The sequence below is a fragment of the Engraulis encrasicolus genome, chromosome 2, assembly GCF_034702125.1.
Source record: "Engraulis encrasicolus isolate BLACKSEA-1 chromosome 2, IST_EnEncr_1.0, whole genome shotgun sequence".
NCBI lineage: Eukaryota > Metazoa > Chordata > Actinopteri > Clupeiformes > Engraulidae > Engraulis > Engraulis encrasicolus.
The window spans coordinates 5201202-5225218 of NC_085858.1; the positions used below are offsets into that span (position 1 = coordinate 5201202).

Below are 24017 nucleotides of genomic sequence, written 5' to 3' on the forward strand. Positions count from 1 at the left end.
TGTCTCCATTTGCTTTCTAGAGCATCAAAAGATGTCCTGCTAGCTAGCTTGTTCTTAAACATATGATGGAAGGATAAGGAGTGTTGCTGTCATCAAGATAGGTGTAAAATGGAAGGTTGTAATGAAAAACAGCATGCAACACAGCAGGAGGTAACCTAACTTTGGGTGAGTACTTTGGCACGTCTACTTTTATCTACAGATCGAAAACTGTCAGTCAAGTGACATTAGCTAGCTAGCATTTCGGATGATGTGGCTCTGAACAATAGCCTGACCAGGTGATTTTTGCATCGAAATAGTTTACTTGAAAGCTACTGGAGTTGTTCTTCGGGCGTGAAAATGCATTTAGACCCGCAATTTAAACTCGGAGAGTCAGAGCGCACCCGTGACAAAAAAGGCTCAGTTCGAATGTTGAAAAACACTATTTTTACCTAAACCAGTGCTCGCTTAAAGTGGAATAACTTCGGAATGGAATAAGCTGGACACAAACCGTAAAAATATACAGACAGCTGAGTTTTTGGGCTGAAGACAAAATATTCGGTGGCTGTTCAAAAAATGACAAAAAAATGATGAAATTGGCTAGGAGTCTACAGCTAAATTCCAAAAAAACGGCTGGTATTGAATGTGTGTTAACCCATTGACGGCTAAGGTACCTGCAAAAAAAGGGTGCTGAATGCCTGAGCCCTTTTAAAGGGACACTGTGTGAGATTTTTAGTTGTTTATTTCCAGAATTCATGCTGCCCATTCACTAATATTACCTTTTTCATGAATACTTACCACCAGCATCAAATTCTAAGTATTCATTATGACTGGAAAAATTGCACTTTTCATACATGAAAACGGGGATCTTCACCAAGGTCCGCCATTTTGAATTTCCAAAAAAAGCCATTATTAGCGGCAAAAATTACTGTACTTGGACCATACTAGAAAATATGTGTTTATTACTTAGTAAACTTTCATGTAAAGATCAAATTTGGCAATAGGCAGCCCAGTTTCAATGAGCAGCATAGTTGCAGTACCTTTTTTGACCATTTCCTGCACAGTGTCCCTTTAAAGAAAAGCTGCCCTCAGCCTATAAAAAGCCTAAATATCTCAGCTTCTGAAGCACATACAAATATGCTCTAAGTTGTATTTAAACGCTAAGACCCTCATCTTTCATTAGAATGTGTTCATTCATCTCAAACAAGCAGAGATTTTTAATAAAGTTGTCTCAAATCTCATGAGGCTGAATGTTGCGTAATGCAGCTCCAGGCGCCAGGGCCAATGTTGCGCAATGCAACATCAGACACCAATGGGTTAACTGCAGAAAGTGAATACATAGCATTATTTTCATCTGCAAGAATTAATATTTACTGTTTTTTGGACGTTTTCATGCCGTCCTCGTTTTCCAAATGTCAGATTCATTCCCTTAACCTTGTTTTTTCCAAGATCATTGCAAATGTTGATTCACAGTAGTTATCACAATATGACAAAACTGTTAAAAAGTCCATTGTGCTTTCCATTATGCATTCAATTGGCCATTTTGTGTGTGTCCCATGTCAACATGTTAACCGTGTCACACACTGAAACTCCCACCATAAATCAGTAAGGATTTGGTCTTAAGTGCTCTGACCAAACAAACATTTCGTCGCTGTCCAGAGAAAACCACTTATCTCCACTATTATTTTTAGTTTTTTATGTTCGTTCTTTATTTATTATAAAATATAAGACAGTACTACTGGTCAGTCTCCATGGGTATGTGTGTATGATAAATAATTCAGTAGCCAACTTTAATGTTGCAATGATTTTTTTTTTGAAATTGTGGTTTTATAAATCAATACATAAAAAACAATGAGAAGTGGAGATAAGTGGTTTTCGCTGGACAGCGACGATTTGTGTTTTAGGAAGATGGGTTTGTCTGCTCTGTTTTTTTCTCCTAAAAAAAGTGCCGACTTGTTCCCCTGCACTGCTTACCGTAACACAGTTGAGTAACACAGTTGACTGTTTTGAAAGTGTTTTTGTCCTATATGTGTTGGAAAATCCTATGAACAGATACTAGGGATTATCTCTGGAGAGGGAAGTCTTGTGTAAGGAGGGTGACTAAATTTAAATCAGACGTTAAAGGGATTTATAATAGCCTGGAAAACCAGCGGCAACTGCTGGACGGCAAAATGTTTTGCCTGCATTTGGTCGTCTGGCCTCGGACCACATTTTGAAAACACTGCCCTGAGTCTGGCAGATGGCAACTAAACCAATCACAACGCAGAGATGTGTTTTGAATCAACGTGGGCGGGGCAGAGGGTTCTGGGGCAGGGGTTTTGAGGGAGTGACGACACAGCAGTGAGACGTTGGGCAGTGGAAGCGAAAGCACGAAAGAAACAAGAAAGATGGCGGCGGCAATGGAATAGCGCTTGTTTGATTCAGCCTTGGCATCAATTTTGGAAGAATTAGACTTGGGGTTTTCGTTAAAACGTGAGCAAGAGGAGGCTCTACGTTCATTCATTTTTAAGAAGGACGTTTTCGCCGTGTTAAAGACAGGCTATGGCAAAAGTCTTATCTACCAGTTAGCTCCACTGGTAGCCAAAATGATGGGGCTCTGAAAACCTGATGGTAGTAGTCGTCTCGCCCTTGTTAGCCCTAATGGAAGACCAGGTGAAGGAGGCGAGCAATTTTGGACTCACTGCCATGCAACTGGGCGTCGATAATCCAGCAAACATCAGAAGGGGTCAGTGCCAGTTGGTGTTCGGCAGTCCGGAGGCATGGGTTTTGCAGAACAAGTGGCGCGACATGTTGGGGACCAAAGTCTTCCAGGACAACGTCCTCTGCGTTGTGGTGGACGAGGTTCACCTTATTTACAAATGGTAAGTGCCATGCTCTTAACCACGTCAAGGTGTGTGTATATTCCTAAAAGATGACGGTAATGATTTGGTAAACACTTCACCCTGTTGCCATTGTAACAGATGGACTGTCGCCCCGGACGTCTCCCTTTTAATCTCAGTTTACAGTCTTTAATGTTGACTATCTAAAGTCTATGGTCGTAAGATTGAAGTTTACATGGACGCAATTGCTCAATTATGTTGAATTAATTGTTCCGTTGATGTGGAAATAACACTAAGAAGCTAGTTTAGATGGACTTAATTGCTTTGTGATCGAAGAATAACGTACTTATTTTCCACAGGGGGAAACGTGGCAAAGGGGAGAAGGTCTTCAGGGAGTGTTTTGGCAAGCTAGGAGAACACATCTGACAGACAAAAATGTTTCATCAAAGACACACAGACAGGTAAGCTAGTTCTATCATCTGTGGAAAGATGTCTTGGTTGTACTTTATCATAGCCAAATGTTGTGTTTGAGTTAAGGACTGCTCCCCACCCTATCTGAGTTAGTGTGAGGGGGGGCTCTATTGCCACTCTGTATCTGTTTGTTTTAACATTATCCAGCAGTTTATTAGGCCTACAATCTGTTGTCACAAGTTAACACACTGATTGTAATAGGTAGTGTGAATGTTAATGAGGATCATGTCTGTGTGCTTGATGTTAACAATATGCAACTGTACTAGTCCACCAGCGAAATTAAGGCTACTGTTTGTCTGCCAGCTACATTCTTTTTTTTCTTTTGTGCAAGCTCCTGAAGTAAAGGACCTAGACAGGACCTTCATATCAAGGACATTGACTGTGTGGATCTCGAGGTGCAGTTATTCAAAAGTTGCTACCCACGGAATACCAGGTTTTGAGAGATCCTGCCAGAATCAACAGTAAGTCATATCTTAACTTCACACAAATACACATACAACGGTGTGCCCAACACACATGTACTTTATAATATATTATTTTCTAAGTAATGAGACAAATTGAGGAATACATATTGGCCTGGTGCAGTCAAGTGGAGGTGGTGTTTTATGTTTCAAGATACAGGTGTTTGCAAGGCAATTTATTATTTTGTTTGGAAGTCAGAGGCATGCTCAGTCACTTTAGGAAGATGAAAAAAGTATTATTGTGGGTGCTCTTTGGTTCAAGGTTCAATGTCAAAAAAGTTGCTTGAAAAGACAAAAAACTTTTCTTCACCAAGGCACTCAAAAAATGTATAGTTAAAAATGTCTTTATTATTATGACATGTCCATTAAGGACTTTTACAATTGCCCACACGTAGCGGCAGTTGAGCCTTCTTCAGGTCTGCTTGCTCTGTTTTTTCTCCTAAAAAAGTGCCGACTTGTTCCTCTGCACTGTTGACCGTAACATAGTTGAGTAACACGGTTGACTGTTTTGAAAGTGCTTTTGTGCTATTGATCCCTTATGTGTTGGAAAAATCCTATGAACAGACACTAGGTATTATCTCTGGAGAAGGAAGTCTTGTGTAAGGAGGGTGACTAAATTCAAATCAGACGTTACAGGGATTTATAATGAAAAATGTGTCAGTCTGTATCACAGTGAATCATAAAATCCTACTTATGAAGCTCAACAATCACATTTTCTATATCAGTTGCACAGATTAATGATAACTAGAGATGTACAGGATCCAAGATCCGGTTCCGTATCCGGCAGGATAATAGGGTTTTTCAGACTATCCGGATCCGGCAGGATCTTAAGCAGTAGATCCGGTATCCGGCAGTTACCTAAAAATCAGGATCTGGGGAATCTCTACTTTTTATGTAGCCTAGGCTTTTCAGTCAGTCTTTCACAACCCCAATCGCTGCATGGAGTGAAAGCCCTTTGGAAGCGGCCATTGAAGGCAGTGTGGCAGTAAGCCAAAGAGTCAAAAAAATAGTTTGCGCCAACGTAATAAAAAGGGCCCACGTGTGCGAGTTGGCTATGTGTTTCAACCCTTTCGTAGGATCCAGTATCCGGTTCCGGATCCGGCAGGATCTTAAGCAGTGGATCCGGTATCCGGCAGGATCCTAAAAATCAGGATCCGGTGCATCTCTAATGATAACATTATTGTTAATGGACATGAGCACTTTCAAACTTATGTCTTTTCAACTGTGTAGTATTTTTAATAAGTTTGAAATGACCTAGTATTTGTCCATAGCAGTGTTGACAAAATATACAAAGCAAATATTCGCTTTCATTAAAATGTTTAACAAATGATTTAAGGTTAAGCTTGGCAATTAAGTTTGGAAACTTAAAGGTAAACACTATGGAAACATCTAGGTCATTTAAAAAAAACCCTGATAATTTTCATTTTGTTTATGCCAAAACCGCACTCTAATCGTATAATCACTCACATGCAATGTACAAACAACCCAATCCCCCTGTGTGTGTGTGTGTGTGTGTGTGTGTGTGTGTGTGTGTGTGTGTGTGTGTGTGTGTGTGTGTGTGTGTGTGTGTGTGTGTGTGTGTGTGTGTGTGTGTGTGTGTGTGTGTGTGTGTGAGTGAGTGTATGTGTTAGAGCGCGTGTAGTTATTTATAGGTGATGAATGGCTCATAAAGAGTTAAATTGCATGTATAAAGCACATATAAAAGGACAAAAAATGTTTTGTAAGAAAGAAAACAGAACAGGCTGAATTTGTGCTGCCAATTTGAATATGTGAAAGAATGTACAAACAGTATACATAATATTAACAGAGGAGGATTAAGTTTAAGGCAGGTGGAAAAGTATTGAGCTTACTTACGTAAGTAGGCCTTTGTGGTCACAGACAAGAACATTTCCCCTTACGAGCAACACTTGACTGCAAGTCCCATAGCTTACTGTCCAGCAGACACTGAGACATACAAATTCTATTTTTAAGACAACAATTCTGTGCAAAGCAAGACGAGATGTTCTAGGGTAAAGGCTTGGGCACCTCCCAAAAGACATGATAAAACCACAACGTTGTTGCTTTGAGCAAGTCGAGGAGTAGGAGAGAGGGCAAGAGGGAAGTCACAATGTAGCCACAGTCTGTTTTTTTAGGCTTGTGTTAATGTCACATAGTGGTGACAAAATTAATTTTAAGTCTAATATAATGTTATCTGACAGAGACTATGAACACCATACAATTGAGGCAAATCATAAGGGTATTTCTCATCTGTAGTCCGTGGACAAGAAATGTCGGGTGTGGTACTAGAAGCATCTCAGGGAAGGTTTCTGGGTTGCAACTCTGTGTTTTTTGTTGTCTGTTTGTTCCGGTGGCTGTTTGCAGAGACTTTTCATCAAGAACTATGCATTGACTGTAATGCTATATTTAGGTGTACTGTCTTTTGTGCATGTTGAGCAAATAAGTCTTCAACAGAAATTAGATCTCTTTGGACGACTTTTGTTCTGATTTTATACGACTGGACCTGATTTGATGAGCACCCTCTGAGGACGTCAGAAGAGACCATTCAATTCACCCATTTTCTTCAACAGTACCTGAGCAACAGAACAGCTCCTTTGGACCCGACCGCGATGTCAGGTAGCCCGTCTCCACTCTGGTCCAAAGCAGACGGGGCCACAGTCCACCCAAAGAACCTCAGACCGGACCACACTGATGAACCTACAATCCTCTGGAGCATGATGAAAATTAATCATATATTACTTTAATGTCTGAAAATGGTACTAAACCTAATTAAATCCAGTTAACATCAATCCTACTGTATCCTCACCTGTGAGTATGTGGGGTTGATCCCATCTCCTCTGCCGTTGAAGATGTACAGGCAGCCCTGTCTGTCATCCTCCAGAGGAGCTCCTACAGCCACGTCACTGATCTTGTCTCCATTCAGGTCTGCCAGGCTGGCCAGAGCCCAGCCAAACCTCCCCCTCTCCCCCTCCAGCCCCAGCAGGGTCCCATCTGTCACTGGCACTACTGTGGTTGTGGAGTCCTGGAAGCACAAAGCAGACCATACTCACCTACAGGGCTGCTGACAGCTTTTGCTGGGCCTGGGACAAAGTCATCTGAAAGGCCCCCCCACCCAATACATATAATGTAATGGGGACCCAATTCTGGGCCCTCTCAACACTTGATTACTGTCTGTTATTGCTCTTCTTTTCTGTTGTTGCACAATGAATTTCGTGGAGCCGTCCCCCCTGGTAGAGATGGATGGAATTGAGCAGATCTGGCGAGAGCCAGGATAAGCACTTATGCTTTTTCAATCTACGGTACAGATGGATTCTTTTTTTCCATCCTCATACCTGAAGTTTATACACAAAGACTGATCCCTCTCTCCCCTCTTCTGTGTGCATTGGGGCAGATGCCAGAATCAGGTCAGTGTTGGAATCTCCATCTAAATCCACCACACACACCTCTGCTCCGAAGTAGGCACCTATCTGGGACTAAGAGAGAGAAAGAATATGCTGCTCACATACATAGAGATACATAGGATCTATCAAGAATCACTTACTATCTAGCTAGATCTTCTTGACATTAATATGTATGTTTGTTGTACCACATATTTACCACTGCTACTATTTCTTTTTTATTTCATTTTATTTTATTTCATTTTTTATTTATTTTAAAAATGCATTGGGTGCGGAGGGAGAGTTCACCCTCACTAGTACAGTAGTAAAGAGTGGGACAGGAAATGAGTGGGAGAGAGAGATGGGGGAGTGTCGGGAAACAACCTCAGGAATCAAACCTGGGTCTCCAGCCTCACAGTAGCAGTGCTGAGGCCACTGACTGCTACTACTACTACTGCTGCTACTTCTATTACTATTACTGTCTATTACTGGCATTCACTACCACAACTTCTACTACCTCTACAGTACACCTAGAGTACCTATACAATACACATACAGACATTTAAAGGGACACTGTGTGAGATTTTTAGTTGTTTATTTCCCATATTCATGCTGCCCATTTACTAATGTGACCTTTTTCATGAATACTTAACACCACCATCAAATTCTACAGTAAGTATTCATTATGACTGGAAAAAAATCACTTTTCATACATGAAACGGGGGATCTTCTCCATGGTCCACCATTTTGAATTTCCAAAAATAGCCATTTTTAGCTGCAAAAATGACTGTACAGTACATGGACCATAGTAGAAAATATGTGTTTATTACTTAGTAAACTTTCATGTAAAGATCAAATTTGGCAATAGGCAGCCCAGTTTCAATGAGCAACATAGTTGCAGTACTTTTTTTGACCATTTCCTGCACTGTGTCCCTTTAAAGTGCAAGACTGGGCAACAGAGGACGGTAACACTTTATTTTAGGGATACATCTATTAGCACTAATACATACAATATTAATGCCTGTGTAAGTAACTTGTAAGGCATGTACAAAGCAAAATAAGACAGTTGTTAAGCATGTATTCAAATGTCTTGTTCATGCCCAATTCAAATGTCCAGTTCATGCCCGATTTATTACTAATATAACCTTAGTAAGGACCAGTAAGCCTATTTTTCTATTTATTAGTAAGTAGTAAGTGGCAGAATACAATGTGTATAAGCTCCCAACACACTGTGTGAACAAACCCTGAACAGTGTGAAAACAGATGCGGAATAAGGGTCCCTATTCTAAAGTGATGCATTGCTCAGCCCAGATGGCTTAGGGCCTCCGCAACTACCAAAGTCCCCCTCGATACCTAGGGCCCCCACACCACCCAGGCCCACACTACCTAGCCCTCTCCCAATCAGCAAAGTGTAAGGATATACTTAATTAAATGGCACTTATCAAGCTGAGACATTTAGTTTTCTCTTGCTCCTATCAATGTCAATTGGTAACAGCAGCCTTTATATATCAAGGATTGAACATAGACTTTTTAATGGCGGTGGGTTAGTGAGAAGTAATTTTTTTCATGTACCACTGAGTTTTAATTGTAACACCCCCCCCCCCCCAAAAAAAAATAAAAAAATAAAATAAAATAAATGCAGAACATTAGAATAATAGTTTTCAAGCGAAACTTAACTATTCTTATGTGATAATTAAGTTAATGTTTGAGAACATTAGCTTCAAGAAGTGCAGTGCATGATGGGTACGCAGTCTAGGCCAACAGACAACCTACCCAGCTCTGGGCCTACCTACGTCCTTAGCTCCTCCCCTCACTCGTGCAATTTAGTTGCTATCCAAACAATTTGCCATGTACGTAACAACAGAAATATTATCATTGCTGCATTGGCCATGCATTGCATTTCTGACCAAGGGCGTACCCATCATGCACTGCACTTCTTGGAGCTAAGTTTCTCAAACATTAAATTATTTATCACAAAGGAATAGCTTAATTTCGCTTTCAAACTATTACTCATCGTTATATTCTGTATTTATTGTAGGGTTTTTACAATTAAAACTAATTGGTGTATGAAAAAAATGACGCCTCACTATCCCACCGTCATTGAGAAGTTTACGTCCAATCCTTGCTATATAAAGCATCCTATTACAATTCATTAGTAGGTTGAACAAGAGAGAATTACATATCTTGAAGACTGGTGTAGAATCATGAAAGTTATTACACTTTGCTCCCCGGGGGAAGGGATGGGTAGAGTGGGGCCCTAGTCGTGTGGGGGCCCTAAAAAAGCCATCTGGACTGAGCAATGCATCACTTTAGAATAGGGACCCTTATTCCACATCTGTTTTCACACTGTTCAGGGATTGTTCACACAGCGTACCAGGAGCTTATACACATTGTATTCTGGCCCTTACTGCTTACTCATAAATAGAAATCTATGTCTACTAGGTCCTTACTAAGGTTATATTGGTAATAAATCCCTTATTGTGCATGAACAAGACATTTGCGAATACATGTCTAACAACTGTCTGATTTTGCTTAGTACATGCCTTGCAAGTTACTTACACAGGCATTAATATTGTATGTATTAGTGCTAATAGATGTATGCCTAAAATAAAGTGTTACCCAGAAGACATACAGAGAACACACAAAAAAGGTATTGTTGTGCATTTTCAATGAGGTCCTATTGTGACAATGAGTCTACCACTAGCGATAACCTCAGTACCTGTGTGAATTTCTTGTGTGTGCCATCAGGAGAGATGACCATGAGCAGCCCCTTGTGTTCGTATCTGGGGGCTCCCATGACTATGTAGCTCTGTCTGTCTCTGACCGCCACAGCCATGGAATAACCTGTAGAGGGTGAGAGAGAGTGCACATGGAACTAGACTGCCTGTGCAGTCGCCTTCGACTGCTTAAGGTATATCCCCGAAACGCGACGCTTCCAGTCCCCCATCATTCCTACCACTCCCGTCCACCATTTTGTAAACGTATATGATACATACAGACGTGACATGACGTGCATAGGCTTAAAACCAAACGACTATTGTGAAAATGAAGCAAAAAATGGGGCAAATGGTAATACTGTTTTAATGGTTCAGTGGATATACCACATTAGGTACAGTGTAATAACCAGTGTAACAATATTTAATACAATGTAATACCAGTGTAACACCGCCATTTTTAAAACTTACATCATGTGTTTGTGCATAAGTGGTATTACATGGTATTGCATATTGTTACACTGGTACACTATATTACATGGTATTGCATACTTGTTACACTCGTTATTACACTGTACCTGATATTGCATATTGTTACACTGGTATTACACTAGTATTACATGGTATTAAATATTGTTACATTGGTTATTACACTGTACCTAATATGGTAGATTCACTGAAATGGTGAACCATTAAAATAAGGTGTTACCAGGCAAATTAATCCTCCCAGTCAGAAGTTATGGGCCAAATGAAAATTCCGCCATTTTGAAAGTGTTGTCTTCCAAACTCGAATCAGTTCATGAACCTACCCTAGAGCATTCACACACAAAATCTGGGACAAATCCATCCACCCGGTCAGTAGTTATGGGCCAAACAATAATTCGGCCATCTTGAATTCAGCCATCTTGAAAGTGTTGACCTCCAAACTCGAATCAGTTCATGAACCTACCCTAGAGCATTCACACACCAAATCTGGGACAAATCCATCCACCCGGTCAGAAGTTATGGACCAAACAAAAATTCGGCCATCTTGAATTCAGCCATCTTAAAAGTGTTGACCTCCAAACTCGAATCAGTTAATGAACCTACCCTAGAGCATTCACACACCAAATCTGGGACAAATCCATCCACCCGGTCAGAAGTTATGGACCAAACAAAAATTCGGCCATCTTGAATTCAGCCATCTTGAAAGTGTTGACCTCCCAACTCGAAGCAGTTCATGAACCTACCCTAGAGCATTAACACACCAAATCTGGGACAAATCCATCCACCCGGTCAGAAGTTATGGACCAAACAAAAATTCGTCCATCTTGAATTCAGCCATCTTGTAAGTGTTGACCTCCAAACTCGAATCAGTTCATGAACCTGCCCTAGAGCATACACCCAAAAAATCTGGGACAAATCCATCCACCCGGTCAGAAGTTATGGACCAAACAAAAATTCGTCCATCTTGAATTCAGCCATCTTGTAAGTGTTGACCTCCAAACTCGAATCAGTTCATGAACCTGCCCTAGAGCATACACCCAAAAAATCTGGGACAAATCCAAACATCCGTTCAAAAGTTATCGCGTTAACACGAAAGACCTTACGCGGCGGCGGCGGATGCGGCGGCGGCGCACGCAAAACCATTACATCCCCGACGCTCCGCGTTTCGGGGATATAAATATAGAGAAAACGCAGAACGAATTGTAGGTGAAAACTAGACTTAAGCACATGCATGTGCGTTCTCTATTTGTTTTATATATATATACACGTATATATACTGTATATGCTTAATAAACCACTAAACACATTTCCTCTGAAGGCAAAAGCATTCCTTGCAACAGCTATGCAGTACCTAATATAATATAATATAATATAATATAATATAATATAATATAATATAATATAATATAATATAATTTATTATATGGTGTGACGTCATCGGTCGAATGCTCCATTCATTTCAACGGGGCTCCCCAACGTTCGCACGTCTGTTATTTTTCGATAACGGACGGGTTGGTCTATAACAGACCGCTGTCAATGGCAACAAGACTTTTCACTGCTAAAGCGACTTTTCAACAAGACTCTAATCAGCTGCTGTGATAGACAACTGGCTACCTAGCTGTTGCCTAGCGGTGTTCCACAACGGCACTGTTTTGTTTTGCACAGCAACAATCTTTTGACATTAAAAACTATAATAGACTTAACATTAAATAGGCCTAAAGAAATGTCCCCGCCATGTGTGAATCATTTAAGTATATCCATATAATAAGCGGGTTAACTTTCGGCGAGTCGGTCGCTTTGTGGAATAGCAGCACTTCAGAGAGAACTGCTCCGCGTCGGGGTCTAAAGATTCTCTCTGTCGTGCTGCTATTCCACGGTAGCGACCTTCTCGCCGAACTTTAACCCTTACATAATATTACATTACATTATATTATATATTGGGGCCTAATATAATATAATAGTAGCCTATATATCTTACCCAGGTAACTATCAGGGGAGACGTCTCCCATCCTGTGGAATGTGGATGTCCCTGTAGACAGCCGGATGTCCTGGTAGCCCCCTCTCCACTGGTGTGCCCCAACTACACCCAGTAGAAGCCTCTCCTGCACACAAGGGAAGGAACAGTAAGGCCTTGCATTCAAATACTTAAGCATGGGTGCCCAGTGCTGTAGTAGGCCAACCAGAAAATCGGCAGAGGAAAAGAGGCATATGAGAGCAATACCTCTGGACTGGACACAACAGCTGCACTGAATCCATTCTGGGCAAATTCCATCTTTGTGGAGTCGCCCATGGTTTGGCTTCCTGAAAGTGAAGCAGAATATGACTTGAGCATGCTTTCAGGGGGTGTCCCTCCAGAGCCCTATCTCACGCCTTTCGTAAAGTCTTCACGAAAAAAATAGATTAATTTCGTGGTGCATTCACGTTATTGCCCGTTTTTCGTGGTAGGGCAACGAAACGCTGCCTATTCACTTGAATTGCCCCACTGCTGCTATGGTTATCCAAGCGTCTGCAGGGGCGGGGAGGGGGTGCTGACAGAACACTGCTGATACACTCGGGACTCACTAATTCAACGCCCTTTCGGTACTTACGCCTTATGTCCCCTAAACCTAAACCTAACCCTAACCTTAACCCTACTTAACCCTAACCCTAACCTTAACCCTAACCTTAACCCTAACCTTGACCCTAAACTGCTTGTTTGAAATGTTTGATTACCATGTGACGGTAGGCTACTGAAAGGGCATCAAACTAGTGGGTCGCTAGGCAACAGTCGGGCAATTCAAGTGAATAGGCAGCGTTTCGTTGCCCTACCACGAAAAACGGGCAATAACGTGAATGCACCACAAAAATTTATCTATTTTTTTTCGTGAATACTTCATGAAATGAGTGAGATACGATTGCCCTCCACCCTGCATAGCAGTTTGCATTTTATCAGCCCATACCTTCTATGGCAATGATGCTCGTTTCCAGGGTGCTGCTGATTTCCTTCAGTGCTTCAAAGTTGTCCACTTTAAACATGTGCTTGTCAACAGGTGCAGATGCTATTGTCTCTAGTTCCTTTATTGCTGATGCTTTATTAAAAGCATTTCCAACCTGCCAGATAATGAAAGGAATAATATCATGTCAAGAAACCATCTGTGATGAGAAGTGAGATAAAGTACCGCTGTGTATTTTTTGTCATACCCCTATAGCAAATCTTGTAATATCTTTCTTGCCAGCCTGATCAATTGCATCAGCGTAGACGGCCTTATCATGCGACTGTCCATCTGTGATGACGATGAGAATTTTCTTTGCATCATCCCTTGCTCCATCTTCTGTAACAAACCCCTCATTCCTGTGAAAACATACAACATTGTAGTGTGGACCCTACATTTGGGCGGCACTACATTTGGGCTTGCATGCCCATGGGGACCCCCGTTCGAGTCCGGACAGGGTCATTTCCCAGCCCTGCCCCATATCTCTCTCCTGCACATTTCAAGTCTCCTCTCACACTGTCCTGACATAATAAAGGCCCAAAAAGACCCAAAAAAGATACTTAAGAAAAAAAATACTATTACTACTCCCATAGTAATGATAATATCTATATCTATATCTACTGTATATCGATGTCTATTGCAGACTATATACAGTAGGCCTCTCTATCTATCCATCTAATTGTAATGGATGCCAACTAGCAGAGTTCAACATACATTGGTTAATCCCACTCCAGAAGTCTCACACAGATGTGGTAGTGCTGAGCTATCAGCGTTGACCTTTGGCTCAGCGGTATTGTTCATGTGCCTCCTACACCAAACTGTTGAATAACTGAAAGGTTGTGAGTTTGAGCCACGACTCGAGTGACGGACTTTGTAGGGCAACCTCTTATACTGACACGAGGATGCCAACAGTAACAGTCGGCTATGTTAGTAAACCTCACTCCTGAAACCTCATACAAATGTGCCAGGCCTCAGAGCTATTGGCCTAGACCAGTGGTCCTCAACCATTTTTGAACCTCATAAACTTGCCAACGTCCTATTGAACTCAACATAAGCTTGACACCAAGGCCAGACCATGCAACGACAATGAGATGGATTCATAAAGACTTGGTACTAGTAATAATAATAATAGTGGGCCTAATAATGAGTTATTGACATTCTTGACTTCTGATTTAACACTTACACAACTTTGAGGATGGCACTTGCCGTCATTGTATAATTTCCACTCTCATATGTGATTTCATCCACCTCTTGTTCCCTCATTGTTCTGTCAATCTGATCAAACTGGATGTGGATGGTGCAGTCCTTGGAATACTGTGCTATGGAAAACTGCAGCAAATTAAAGAAGACAACAAACGCATACACTTTAAGAGAAATGAAAGGAAAACACTGAGAGCTTGTACCGTAAAACAATCACAACAAGAAAATAAAAGTCGTTTAAATTCAACAATAATATTTGACTGCTTCTGAGCATGACACATACTCTGGTATCATATTCAAGTAGAGCTGTGATCAGTTCTTTAACAAATCCTTTCATCTTATTGAACTGTTTGGCTCCTACACTCCCAGACCCATCCAAGAGAAATAAAACATCCGCACCAGCCTTGCACTCTGAAAAGAAAACAAATTACAAAAAAAACCACAGTGATACTACAGCACATTAATAACAAACACATACATTAGTCACGCTCCATAATTAAAAGACAATAATAACACCAACATTCAAATGATACTCAGTGGCTTTTGGCAAAGGCCTGATTGCTACAGGAACAAAAGACTTGTGGAGCACCTAGAAGGAACCCCAATTTTCCGAAAAATAAACAAAAAAAACATCATCTGGGTTCATAGTTATCTTGGTGAACACCATGTGAATGATGAGGAACACTGGGTGACCTTTGAAAAGGAGGCTGTAGGGGCTGCCTTGTTTCATTTCCTTCTAAAATCATGTGTGACGGGCACGTGCCCTGGCCCTTTAAATCTTGGTTTGGTCCCGATTGGTTGGCAGCCCTGCACTGGTCACATGACCTGGTAGCTCCAATTTTCTTTGTTCTTTTAAACCACACACTCGCGGCAAACGCGAGGAGAGAAGCACCCTGTACACTTTAGCTGCCGGCGGTGAAAGAAAAGCCCTTTTTCATTTACGTGGGTACCGCTGCAAGTTTTAAACAGTTTTAATCAGTAGCTTACGGAACAGAATCGCACATTGGAGACCCATGTCTGTGGACTGAACTTTTATACAGGTAATTTGTATAACATGTTTCCTTTTCTCAGAGTCTGGTCAACACATGCTGATTATCACTGTGAAGGTAGCCTACTTGAAGTGTATGTGTTTGTGTGGCCTTAACGCCATTTTATATGCGTTCTACTAAAATGGTCATGTTGTTTTTACTACTGCTACAGAGGTTGCCTACCATTTCCTTGTGCTGACCGGACAGAAAGCGAGTACAAGCCACAAAGTAACAAGGTAGTTTAAGTTGTATCTACACATCATGGTGTAACACCTTTTAAATTACTATGTGTATGTGTGTGAGACTAATTATTTTATTTCTCTTGTGTTTCATAGACTGTTCTTGCAACCACTGTTTTTTTTTATGTAATTATTGTGAGATTTGATTCATAAGAAGCCAAATAGTCAGAACGTGAATATTGGGCTCGCTTGATTTTGGTACCGCCTCAACCACCTCCAGTTTGTCTTTATGTCTTGTTCTTTTTTGTCATATCATTTATTTTAGTCAGGCTGTGGCTGGATCACTTGAAAAGGGGGCTTAGTAGTTGCACCCCTCACGTGTATGGGATTCCTTCCCTGTGTGCGGTGTAAATAAGTTAACCCTTGTGTTAACTCTTGTAGTGTGTAGTGTACAGCCCTGAGTTGGCCCAGCTTGCCGTTCGGTGTAAACAAGTTAACCCTTGTAGTGTGTAGTGTACGGCCCTGAGTTGGCCCAGCTTGCTGTGCTGTGTACAGTTAACCCTTGCAGTGTGTAGTGTACGGTCCTGAGTTGGCCCAGCTTGTAGTTATACCGGGTGGGTGTATTATTAGTGGGGTTAGCACAGTACTGGCCCGGGTGATTTGCCACAGTCGGCTGACTTAGTTATTTTCTGTTAAGTTGTTAGTTTTCTGTTTATTCTTTTTTTCTTGTTTGTTAATAAAATTGATATTATTTTTGCACATCAGCCTCCTCCTTTTATTAATTCATTCAATTGAATACCCTTGACCTGTTGAGTACCCACTAGTGGCCATTGGTGGGGTTACATTTGGCGCTGCGAGCAGGATTGGAGGCTGTGTGCTTTATTTTTGTTTTATTGCATTTCGTTTATTTTTCTGGAGGTGGTTAGAAGTGAGCCATGGCAGAGTAGTAAAAAAAAAAAAAAAAAAAAAAAAAAAAACAGTGGTTGCATTTAGGAGCACGAACTACCCATCGCTCTCAAGCACCCCACCTCTCGTACTGAAGCAAGTCACCCATCGAGCTCAAGCACGCCAGGTCTCTCTCCAGCATGTCGGACCCTGAGAGCCTGGAGGCTCTGGTGAGGGCCTTCACAGACTTGACGAAACAGCAGCAGGCTGTCAACGAGCAGCTTCAAGGTAGCCAACCCTCTCTGGACGGAGGGGTGGCATCACAGCGGCCGTTTTTCCAGACTGCTGTCACAGTATCAGGTCTGACTGCTACAGAAAAGAGGCCAGTTGAGAACATTTCGGTAGAGGACTGGAGCGAAGAAGCATATCGGTCTCTCTTGGCCTGTCCAGGTCCTCCATTGGAAAAGACTTTGCTTGTGTGTGATGTGTTGGGTGGGGAAGCTGGGGGGGTAGTAGAGTTCAGTCCACCAGGTATTTTAAAAGAGAATTTCCTCTGTTTTAAGTCTCTTAATACGCTTTACCGCCAGTTTTATCACCGCCGGCAGCAGGAAGTTAGTGCTTATTCATGTAAGTCTTGCCTGTGTCTTAATTACGAAGGACACAACGCCAGTGTATGTCAGGCCGCCCTTCCACCAGAGCCAGAGCCAGGGCCAGGGCCCGGGCCCGGGCCAGTGCCTCACAGTGGGGGGCCCGCTGAGGATGTAGCCTGCTGTAGTGTTGGGCCACAGGAAAACTAGCGCCCTCTGGTGCCGTGAGCCAGGCACTGGCAGGGGACTTGTTGGGCTCAGTGGAACAGTCGGCTCCATCGTCTTCACAGCGTAGTGGGAACTACTCCATCATCGACGTTCGTTTTGGAGGGGTGACTACACGCTGCCATTTACATAATGGATCGATGGCGACTGCAGCAACAGAGGATTCCGTCAACCCGTGTTTACAGCCACGAAGGGGAGATGCCATGCGAAGGCCACAGGAAAACTAGCGCCCTCCAGTGTTGAGTCAGACACTGGGAGGGGCTTGGTTGTGATCAGAGGAACAGTCAGCTTCGAGCTCAGTGTAGTGGAAACTGCCCCATCATCGACGTTCGTTTTGCGGAAAGACCACACGCTACCTGTTAAAGACAGGCTCGATGGCGACTGCAACAACAGAGAACTCTTTCAATTTGTGTGTACAGCCATAGATTGGAGAAGTTATGCAGCCATGTGATTGGCTTCGGAGAAAGGTGGATAATGGACTGGACATTCCGTACCTGGGCTACCTGGAACTGGGCTTGGAGGTCCTGGGTAGAGTGCTACCGAACACTGGAGTACTCGCAGTAAAAGACTCCCTTGACCCTACTACCAAGAAGCAGAAGAAGTCTGTCCCTGTCCCAGGTCTGCTCAGGAAGACAGTTGGCTGTTGTTTAAGTGCATGTTCAAGAGTCGGGGGAAAACGGTGCAACTCTACTCAGTGCAGCCCCTAGGCCTCAGGAAAGGAGGGTAGAGTGCTATCGACGACCGGAGTACTCGCAGTGAAAGACTCCCTCGACCCTATTACCAAGTGACAGAAGAAGTCTGTTCGAGAGGAACGCCATCCACAGCTGTAACCAAGAACTCTTCCCAGCCGTGGCACTAGTGGTCACCGGGACGGTGCCCTTAAAAAGTGGGGGAATATGTGACGGGCACGTGCCCTGGCCCTTTAAATCTTGGTTTGGTCCCGATTGGTTGGCAGCCCTGCACTGGTCACATGACCTGGTAGCTCCAATTTTCTTTGTTCTTTTAAACCACACACTCGCGGCAAACGCGAGGAGAGAAGCACCCTGTACACTTTAGCTGCCGGCGGTGAAAGAAAAGCCCTTTTTCATTTACGTGGGTACCGCTGCAAGTTTTAAACAGTTTTAATCAGTAGCTTACGGAACAGAATCGCACATTGGAGACCCATGTCTGTGGACTGAACTTTTATACAGGTAATTTGTATAACATGTTTCCTTTTCTCAGAGTCTGGTCAACACATGCTGATTATCACTGTGAAGGTAGCCTACTTGAAGTGTATGTGTTTGTGTGGCCTTAACGCCATTTTATATGCGTTCTACTAAAATGGTCATGTTGTTTTTACTACTGCTACAGAGGTTGCCTACCATTTCCTTGTGCTGACCGGACAGAAAGCGAGTACAAACCACAAAGTAACAAGGTAGTTTAAGTTTTATCTACACATCGTGGTGTAACTCCTTTTAAATTACTATGTGTTTGTGTGTGAGACTAATTATTTTATTTCTCTTGTGTTTCATAGACTGTTCTTGCAACCACTGTTTTTTTTTATGTAATTATTGTGAGATTTGATTCATAAGAAGCCAAATAGTCAGAACGTGAATATTGGGCTCGCTTGATTTTGGTACCGCCTCAACCACCTCCAGTTTGTCTTTATGTCTTGTTCTTTTTTGTCATATCATTTATTTTAGTCAGGCTGTGGCTGGATCACTTGAAAAGGGGGCTTAGTAGTTGCACCCCTCACGTGTATGGGATTCCTTCCCTGTGTGCGGTGTAAATAAGTTAACCCTTGTGTTAACTCTTGTAGTGTGTAGTGTACAGCCCTGAGTTGGCCCAGCTTGCCGTTCGGTGTAAACAAGTTAACCCTTGTAGTGTGTAGTGTACGGCCCTGAGTTGGCCCAGCTTGCTGTGCTGTGTACAGTTAACCCTTGCAGTGTGTAGTGTACGGTCCTGAGTTGGCCCAGCTTGTAGTTATACCGGGTGGGTGTATTATTAGTGGGGTTAGCACAGTACTGGCCCGGGTGATTTGCCACAGTCGGCTGACTTAGTTATTTTCTGTTAAGTTGTTAGTTTTCTGTTTATTCTTTTTTTTCTTGTTTGTTAATAAAATTGATATTATTTTTGCACATCAGCCTCCTCCTTTTATTAATTCATTCAATTGAATACCCTTGACCTGTTGAGTACCCACTAGTGGCCATTGGTGGGGTTACACAAGGATAAGATCCTGTACTCTTTTATCGACAAGTGCAAGCAGATTTTTTTGTAGGGCAGAAAACTTTTAGTGATTGAAGTCTATTTCATTGCATTTGGGTCACCACATAGTTCACAGCCTAGGACTAGGTAAACCATTGATACTGTGTAGCTACAGAACATAAAACACAGTACCATCTATCACACAAGAGGATGAATGAAACTTCCCTTTAATCATGAGTATAGCCTATACAGAAGCAGCAGCTTTCCCCAACACAACCACATAAAGCAAAGATGTCTCTTAGCTTTACACTTGTGGCAGACACACTGGATTGGTTGCCTTGTGATTATTATAACATGGCTATTGATCCCAATATTGTGGTGGCCTACCTTCCAGGGACAAAGGCAGTGGTCCTGCTTCCTGCTTCAGATTAGAACTCAGACCGAAACACATTCCACCATACTGGGTAACATCTGGGCATTCTTTGGGGATAGTTGGACCACAGATCTGGCCAAAGAGTGAACAAGATTCAATTCATTTTTAATTATAATTTCAATTCAGTTGTTTTTCGGTAGGTTAGTGGTGCGCACATCCAAGACGCAGGTGCATGACAAAAGGCCAAAGTAGGCTATTGTAGAAATAAAGAAGAATGTCCGCACACTGCTCCCGTGTTGCTTTTTTAAAAAATTTCTCAAGTACATTCTTCTTTAATTCAGTTGTTTTTACCACCATGTTAAAGGACACACCGTAACGTAGAATGATGCAAAACAACAGTAAGAGTGGTACAAGTACCTACCCACGTCCTAGCACTTTCAGTCATTGTCATTGAGAGACCAAGGGACATATTTACTGCAGTATCTGTCATATTTTCACAAATATAAAAACATAATTTTGTTAGCAAACTTATATTACTATATTTCCATTTTGAAATAATAATAAAAAAACATCTAAACTAGCATATCTTATTTGAAATAAAAAAACACCCAACAACAACTTTACAACTAGAACTACAGCTGACTTCTAGGAATTAACAATACAACTTTTTTATACATATAAATATTTCTTTTAACTTGCTACAAGGAAGTATGCACTTTATACAATATCTGTTTGAAAATAGTTACAAATCTGATTAAGACCATTTTACTTGTTCTATTGGCAAACTTGGTTAATAAGATTGGTATAGAGTTTTGCAATGTACATGTATGTGTACTGTATGTGACAACAACAGTAGCCTAACTAAGTTATGGAAAGAGTAGCAGAAATGAACATGAACATAGCAGGGCATACAGATGAATTTATGCATCTCATTCAAACATTGTACATTCATTTGAAAAATAAAGGTTATTATACAGCAAGAAATTCAATGGAGAAACATGAAAAACCTCATCAGACCTACCGTTGATATCTAAAGTTGAACACAATTTTGAATCCACCATGCACTTGTAGATCTGTCCTTTGCTGACATTGTGCTGTTGGAGTTGGGCGCTAACCAACACACTGGGCAAAATGGAGATCAGTTTAAAAATATAGGTAGGCCCTACTAACCAATACACAAGGCAAAATGGAGAGCAGTTCAAAATATATACTATGTCCATCCATTAACAGTTTGCAACTAATTCAATCAATCCATCATTCTTTCTATATTAAGTCTACAACTATAAATGCACTCAGAGAGTACCTCTGCCAAGGAAGCTGTTTGATAGAACATTTGACTATGTTACCCCCTAAGTCTTTCAGCATCGTTTTGTGGAGTTAGAAATTCCCTATTTCGATTCCCGCAATGGTGAAGAATCATTAAAAAAAAGTTCTGATCCGGATCCGTGATCCGGATCACCACCAATATTGAATCACTTGTTCCTTTTGTCATTTCCAACAGACTCCATAACATTTCATCAAAATCTATGCATAACATCTTGAGTTATCCTACTGATAGACGGACAAACAAACAGAAAGACAAAGCAACACAACAGAAAACAAAACCTCCTTGGGAGGGGTAATTACAGAGCATTTTAATTTTTAAAATTGTGACTTATAGTTTTTCTATAGCTGTATTTTGCCATAGTAAGCCATATATTTCCTTTCCAAATCATACCTTGAGGGGTTCTGCTGGATCACTCTGTAACCAAAGCCATCAGCTGATTTTTTTTTGAAAACCTTCCAGACAGTTGCCTCAATGTTGGTAGCCAACACAGCATGACAGGCTGATTAAAAAAAAAACAGTTGTATATAAGATGCCAAACTCGAAAGGTCAGGACAAACACATGTATATCCTCATACTAGTACACTTGCTGAAATATTAAATTACTACATGAAATGTGTGGCTACTATGTGAAAATAATGAATTTATTTAGAATTGAAGAAATATAAAACAGATAGGCCTATCAATGTCATCAAATTGTGATAATTCAAGCTTACTTTTCTCTTACCTTTGCATAACCTTTACTCTCCTGAACCCAGAGCTATATCAGCCTTAATATCATGGAATTATAGCCTGTACACTTCCTTTGCGCTATCCACAAAATCAAGTTACCTATCTTTTTTTTACTCATCACTAGAAATAAAGCAATTCAACTGATAAAACATGAATATAGTGGCTGCCTACAACCATCCTATAGATGCGAGAAATAGCTGTTGTAAGTATCTGTATTAAATGTAAAAAATACATCACAGTACATTGCCCAATGCATATGTGTATATGCCTATGACATTTTCAACATTGTTTCTACTCACCGCAGGCAATGATAAGGGCTACCACCAGGCCAGGCATCATGCCTCTAAATGCAGGGACAGCAAACAGTCACTGCACAGCCTCTTGCATGCGCATACTCATATAGGCTACACAGTGTGTGATGGTCTTGTACAATGTGAAACTTGTGCACTCTGTCCTCTCTATTTTTCACACCCCCTACCTCTCACCCGGGTCAGCACAACAGCAGAAGTGTGACAATGAAAACGCAGCAAATCCAACCCACACTGCATTTCCGCAGAAAGAAATGCTATAGGCTTGTGGCTCATGCATGCACACACTGCTACCCTACACACTCAGAGAGAGAGAGAAAGAGACAGAGAGACAGAGAGAGAGGGAGGTCTACTAGAGTAGGACCAGATGTCGCAGGCAACATGCATGTGCCAGTAATGAGAATTACTGTAATGTCCACTGACATAACTTGTTGGCTATTTCACTCCTACACATTGCAATATTTAGATGTGACCTTGATTAATCTCACACCTGCAACACCCTTTGCTTTTTAAAGAATTTTAGGTGTGAGTATGGTACTTTGTATTCAAAAGCTCCTGCGGGCCAGATGAACTGGCTTACTGGGCGTCATGTGGCCCCCGGACCTGAGTTTGGCCACCATGTACTAGAGCCATCTCCATCACAGTGGTCAAAAAATTACCTAAAAAGGAGAACAATGTGCATAGAAGAAGAGCAAGCAACCCATTCTATCATTATTCATCAACCACGAGACAACAGATGATGAGCAGATTTCAGATTCATCAACACTTCCGTTAATGATAATCAGTTAATTTTCTGCTTCGGTTCCAACAGGCCAAAACTTCTGATTTCTAAATTCCATTGGAATTCAATCTCCTTTCTTAATATTACATTTTTTGTTTGCTGAGGCCCATTTCTTGTAACTTTGGCTGTTTTTGCTTAACTCTTCACACAAATTCAGAAACATTAAACACCAATGTACTTAAACTAAAAGCACAAAAACTGATTCACACTCAATTTGTTATGATACAAAACACACTATGCAAAATGTACCAATGCAAACCATTGGGTTCAACCCTCTTTTTGTGTAACAGTAAAGACAACTCACTGCGTCACACACAATTTCCAAATTATGAATAAACCTGAAACACTTGAAAAACTGTACACATTCATGGATATTTTGTACACTATACAGCAAATTATTACACAACATTTGGCCTATGGACAAAATTTTATATAATCGCTTCACCTTGCAACCAGCCTACAAATAAATCACATGGATTTAAAAAAAAAAAAAGAGCCAGAGGACAACATGGACAGAAATAAGAAGTTGAATTCTTACTGTGGGAAGAGGACAGGGGGCCAAGGAGCAAGAGAATGACAGGGCCAAGGAGCAAGAGGATGTGGAAGTTGAGGAAGGAGACAAAGACCAACAAATTTGCTTTAGACGGTGTCTAAAAAACTTACAAAAAAAGTGTATCCTCTCAATAGCCAAGCATGGTAGTGGGACTGACATGGTTTGGGGATGCATGAATGCTGTCAACATTGGCAATCTGAAATACACCTAAAAGAAACATGCATGTCAACATACACTGTGACTACTGAAGCAGATCGTGATATTCTCCATAGGAATGCATTCAAATCTCACACCAATCTATTTAAGTCAGCTGCACCTTAAAAATGTAAAAGTTCTCACAGTACTCACCTTCGTGATATACTGTACATCTATTAGCACTAATACA

General features: G+C 41.4%; 2 protein-coding genes and 1 long non-coding RNA gene across 3 annotated transcripts in view; 2 read left to right on the top strand and 1 right to left on the bottom strand.

Annotated features, from left to right (window-relative positions):
• LOC134466285 (integrin alpha-M-like) overlaps positions 1-23148 on the bottom strand; it is a 53587-nt gene extending 30439 nt beyond the window's left edge. Inside the window, exons 1-15 of the mRNA XM_063220190.1 lie at positions 22290-23148; positions 21652-21760; positions 20956-21056; positions 20356-20417; positions 19949-20066; positions 14757-14884; positions 14457-14602; positions 13482-13632; positions 13241-13391; positions 12523-12602; positions 12280-12403; positions 9821-9945; positions 7057-7197; positions 6531-6746; positions 6298-6431 (exon numbers count right to left, since the gene is read on the bottom strand). Of these exons, the coding sequence (XP_063076260.1) occupies positions 6298-6431; positions 6531-6746; positions 7057-7197; positions 9821-9945; positions 12280-12403; positions 12523-12602; positions 13241-13391; positions 13482-13632; positions 14457-14602; positions 14757-14884; positions 19949-20066; positions 20356-20417; positions 20956-21056; positions 21652-21760; positions 22290-22329 (1826 nt within the window). The 5' untranslated portion in view covers positions 22330-23148. The remainder of the gene's footprint in view (positions 1-6297; positions 6432-6530; positions 6747-7056; positions 7198-9820; positions 9946-12279; positions 12404-12522; positions 12603-13240; positions 13392-13481; positions 13633-14456; positions 14603-14756; positions 14885-19948; positions 20067-20355; positions 20418-20955; positions 21057-21651; positions 21761-22289) is intronic.
• On the top strand, positions 2343-3291 carry LOC134466296 (ATP-dependent DNA helicase RecQ-like). Its single transcript, XM_063220196.1, has 2 exons — positions 2343-2837; positions 3155-3291. Exons 1-2 carry the CDS (start codon positions 2584-2586, stop codon positions 3219-3221), a joined length of 321 nt encoding a protein of 106 aa, XP_063076266.1. The 5' UTR covers positions 2343-2583; the 3' UTR covers positions 3222-3291.
• LOC134466305 (uncharacterized) lies at positions 15806-19494 on the top strand. The gene is made up of 2 exons (XR_010038270.1): positions 15806-18567; positions 18728-19494. It is a non-coding gene; the product is annotated as an uncharacterized LOC134466305 (long non-coding RNA).
• Positions 23149-24017: the final 869 nt, after the last annotated feature.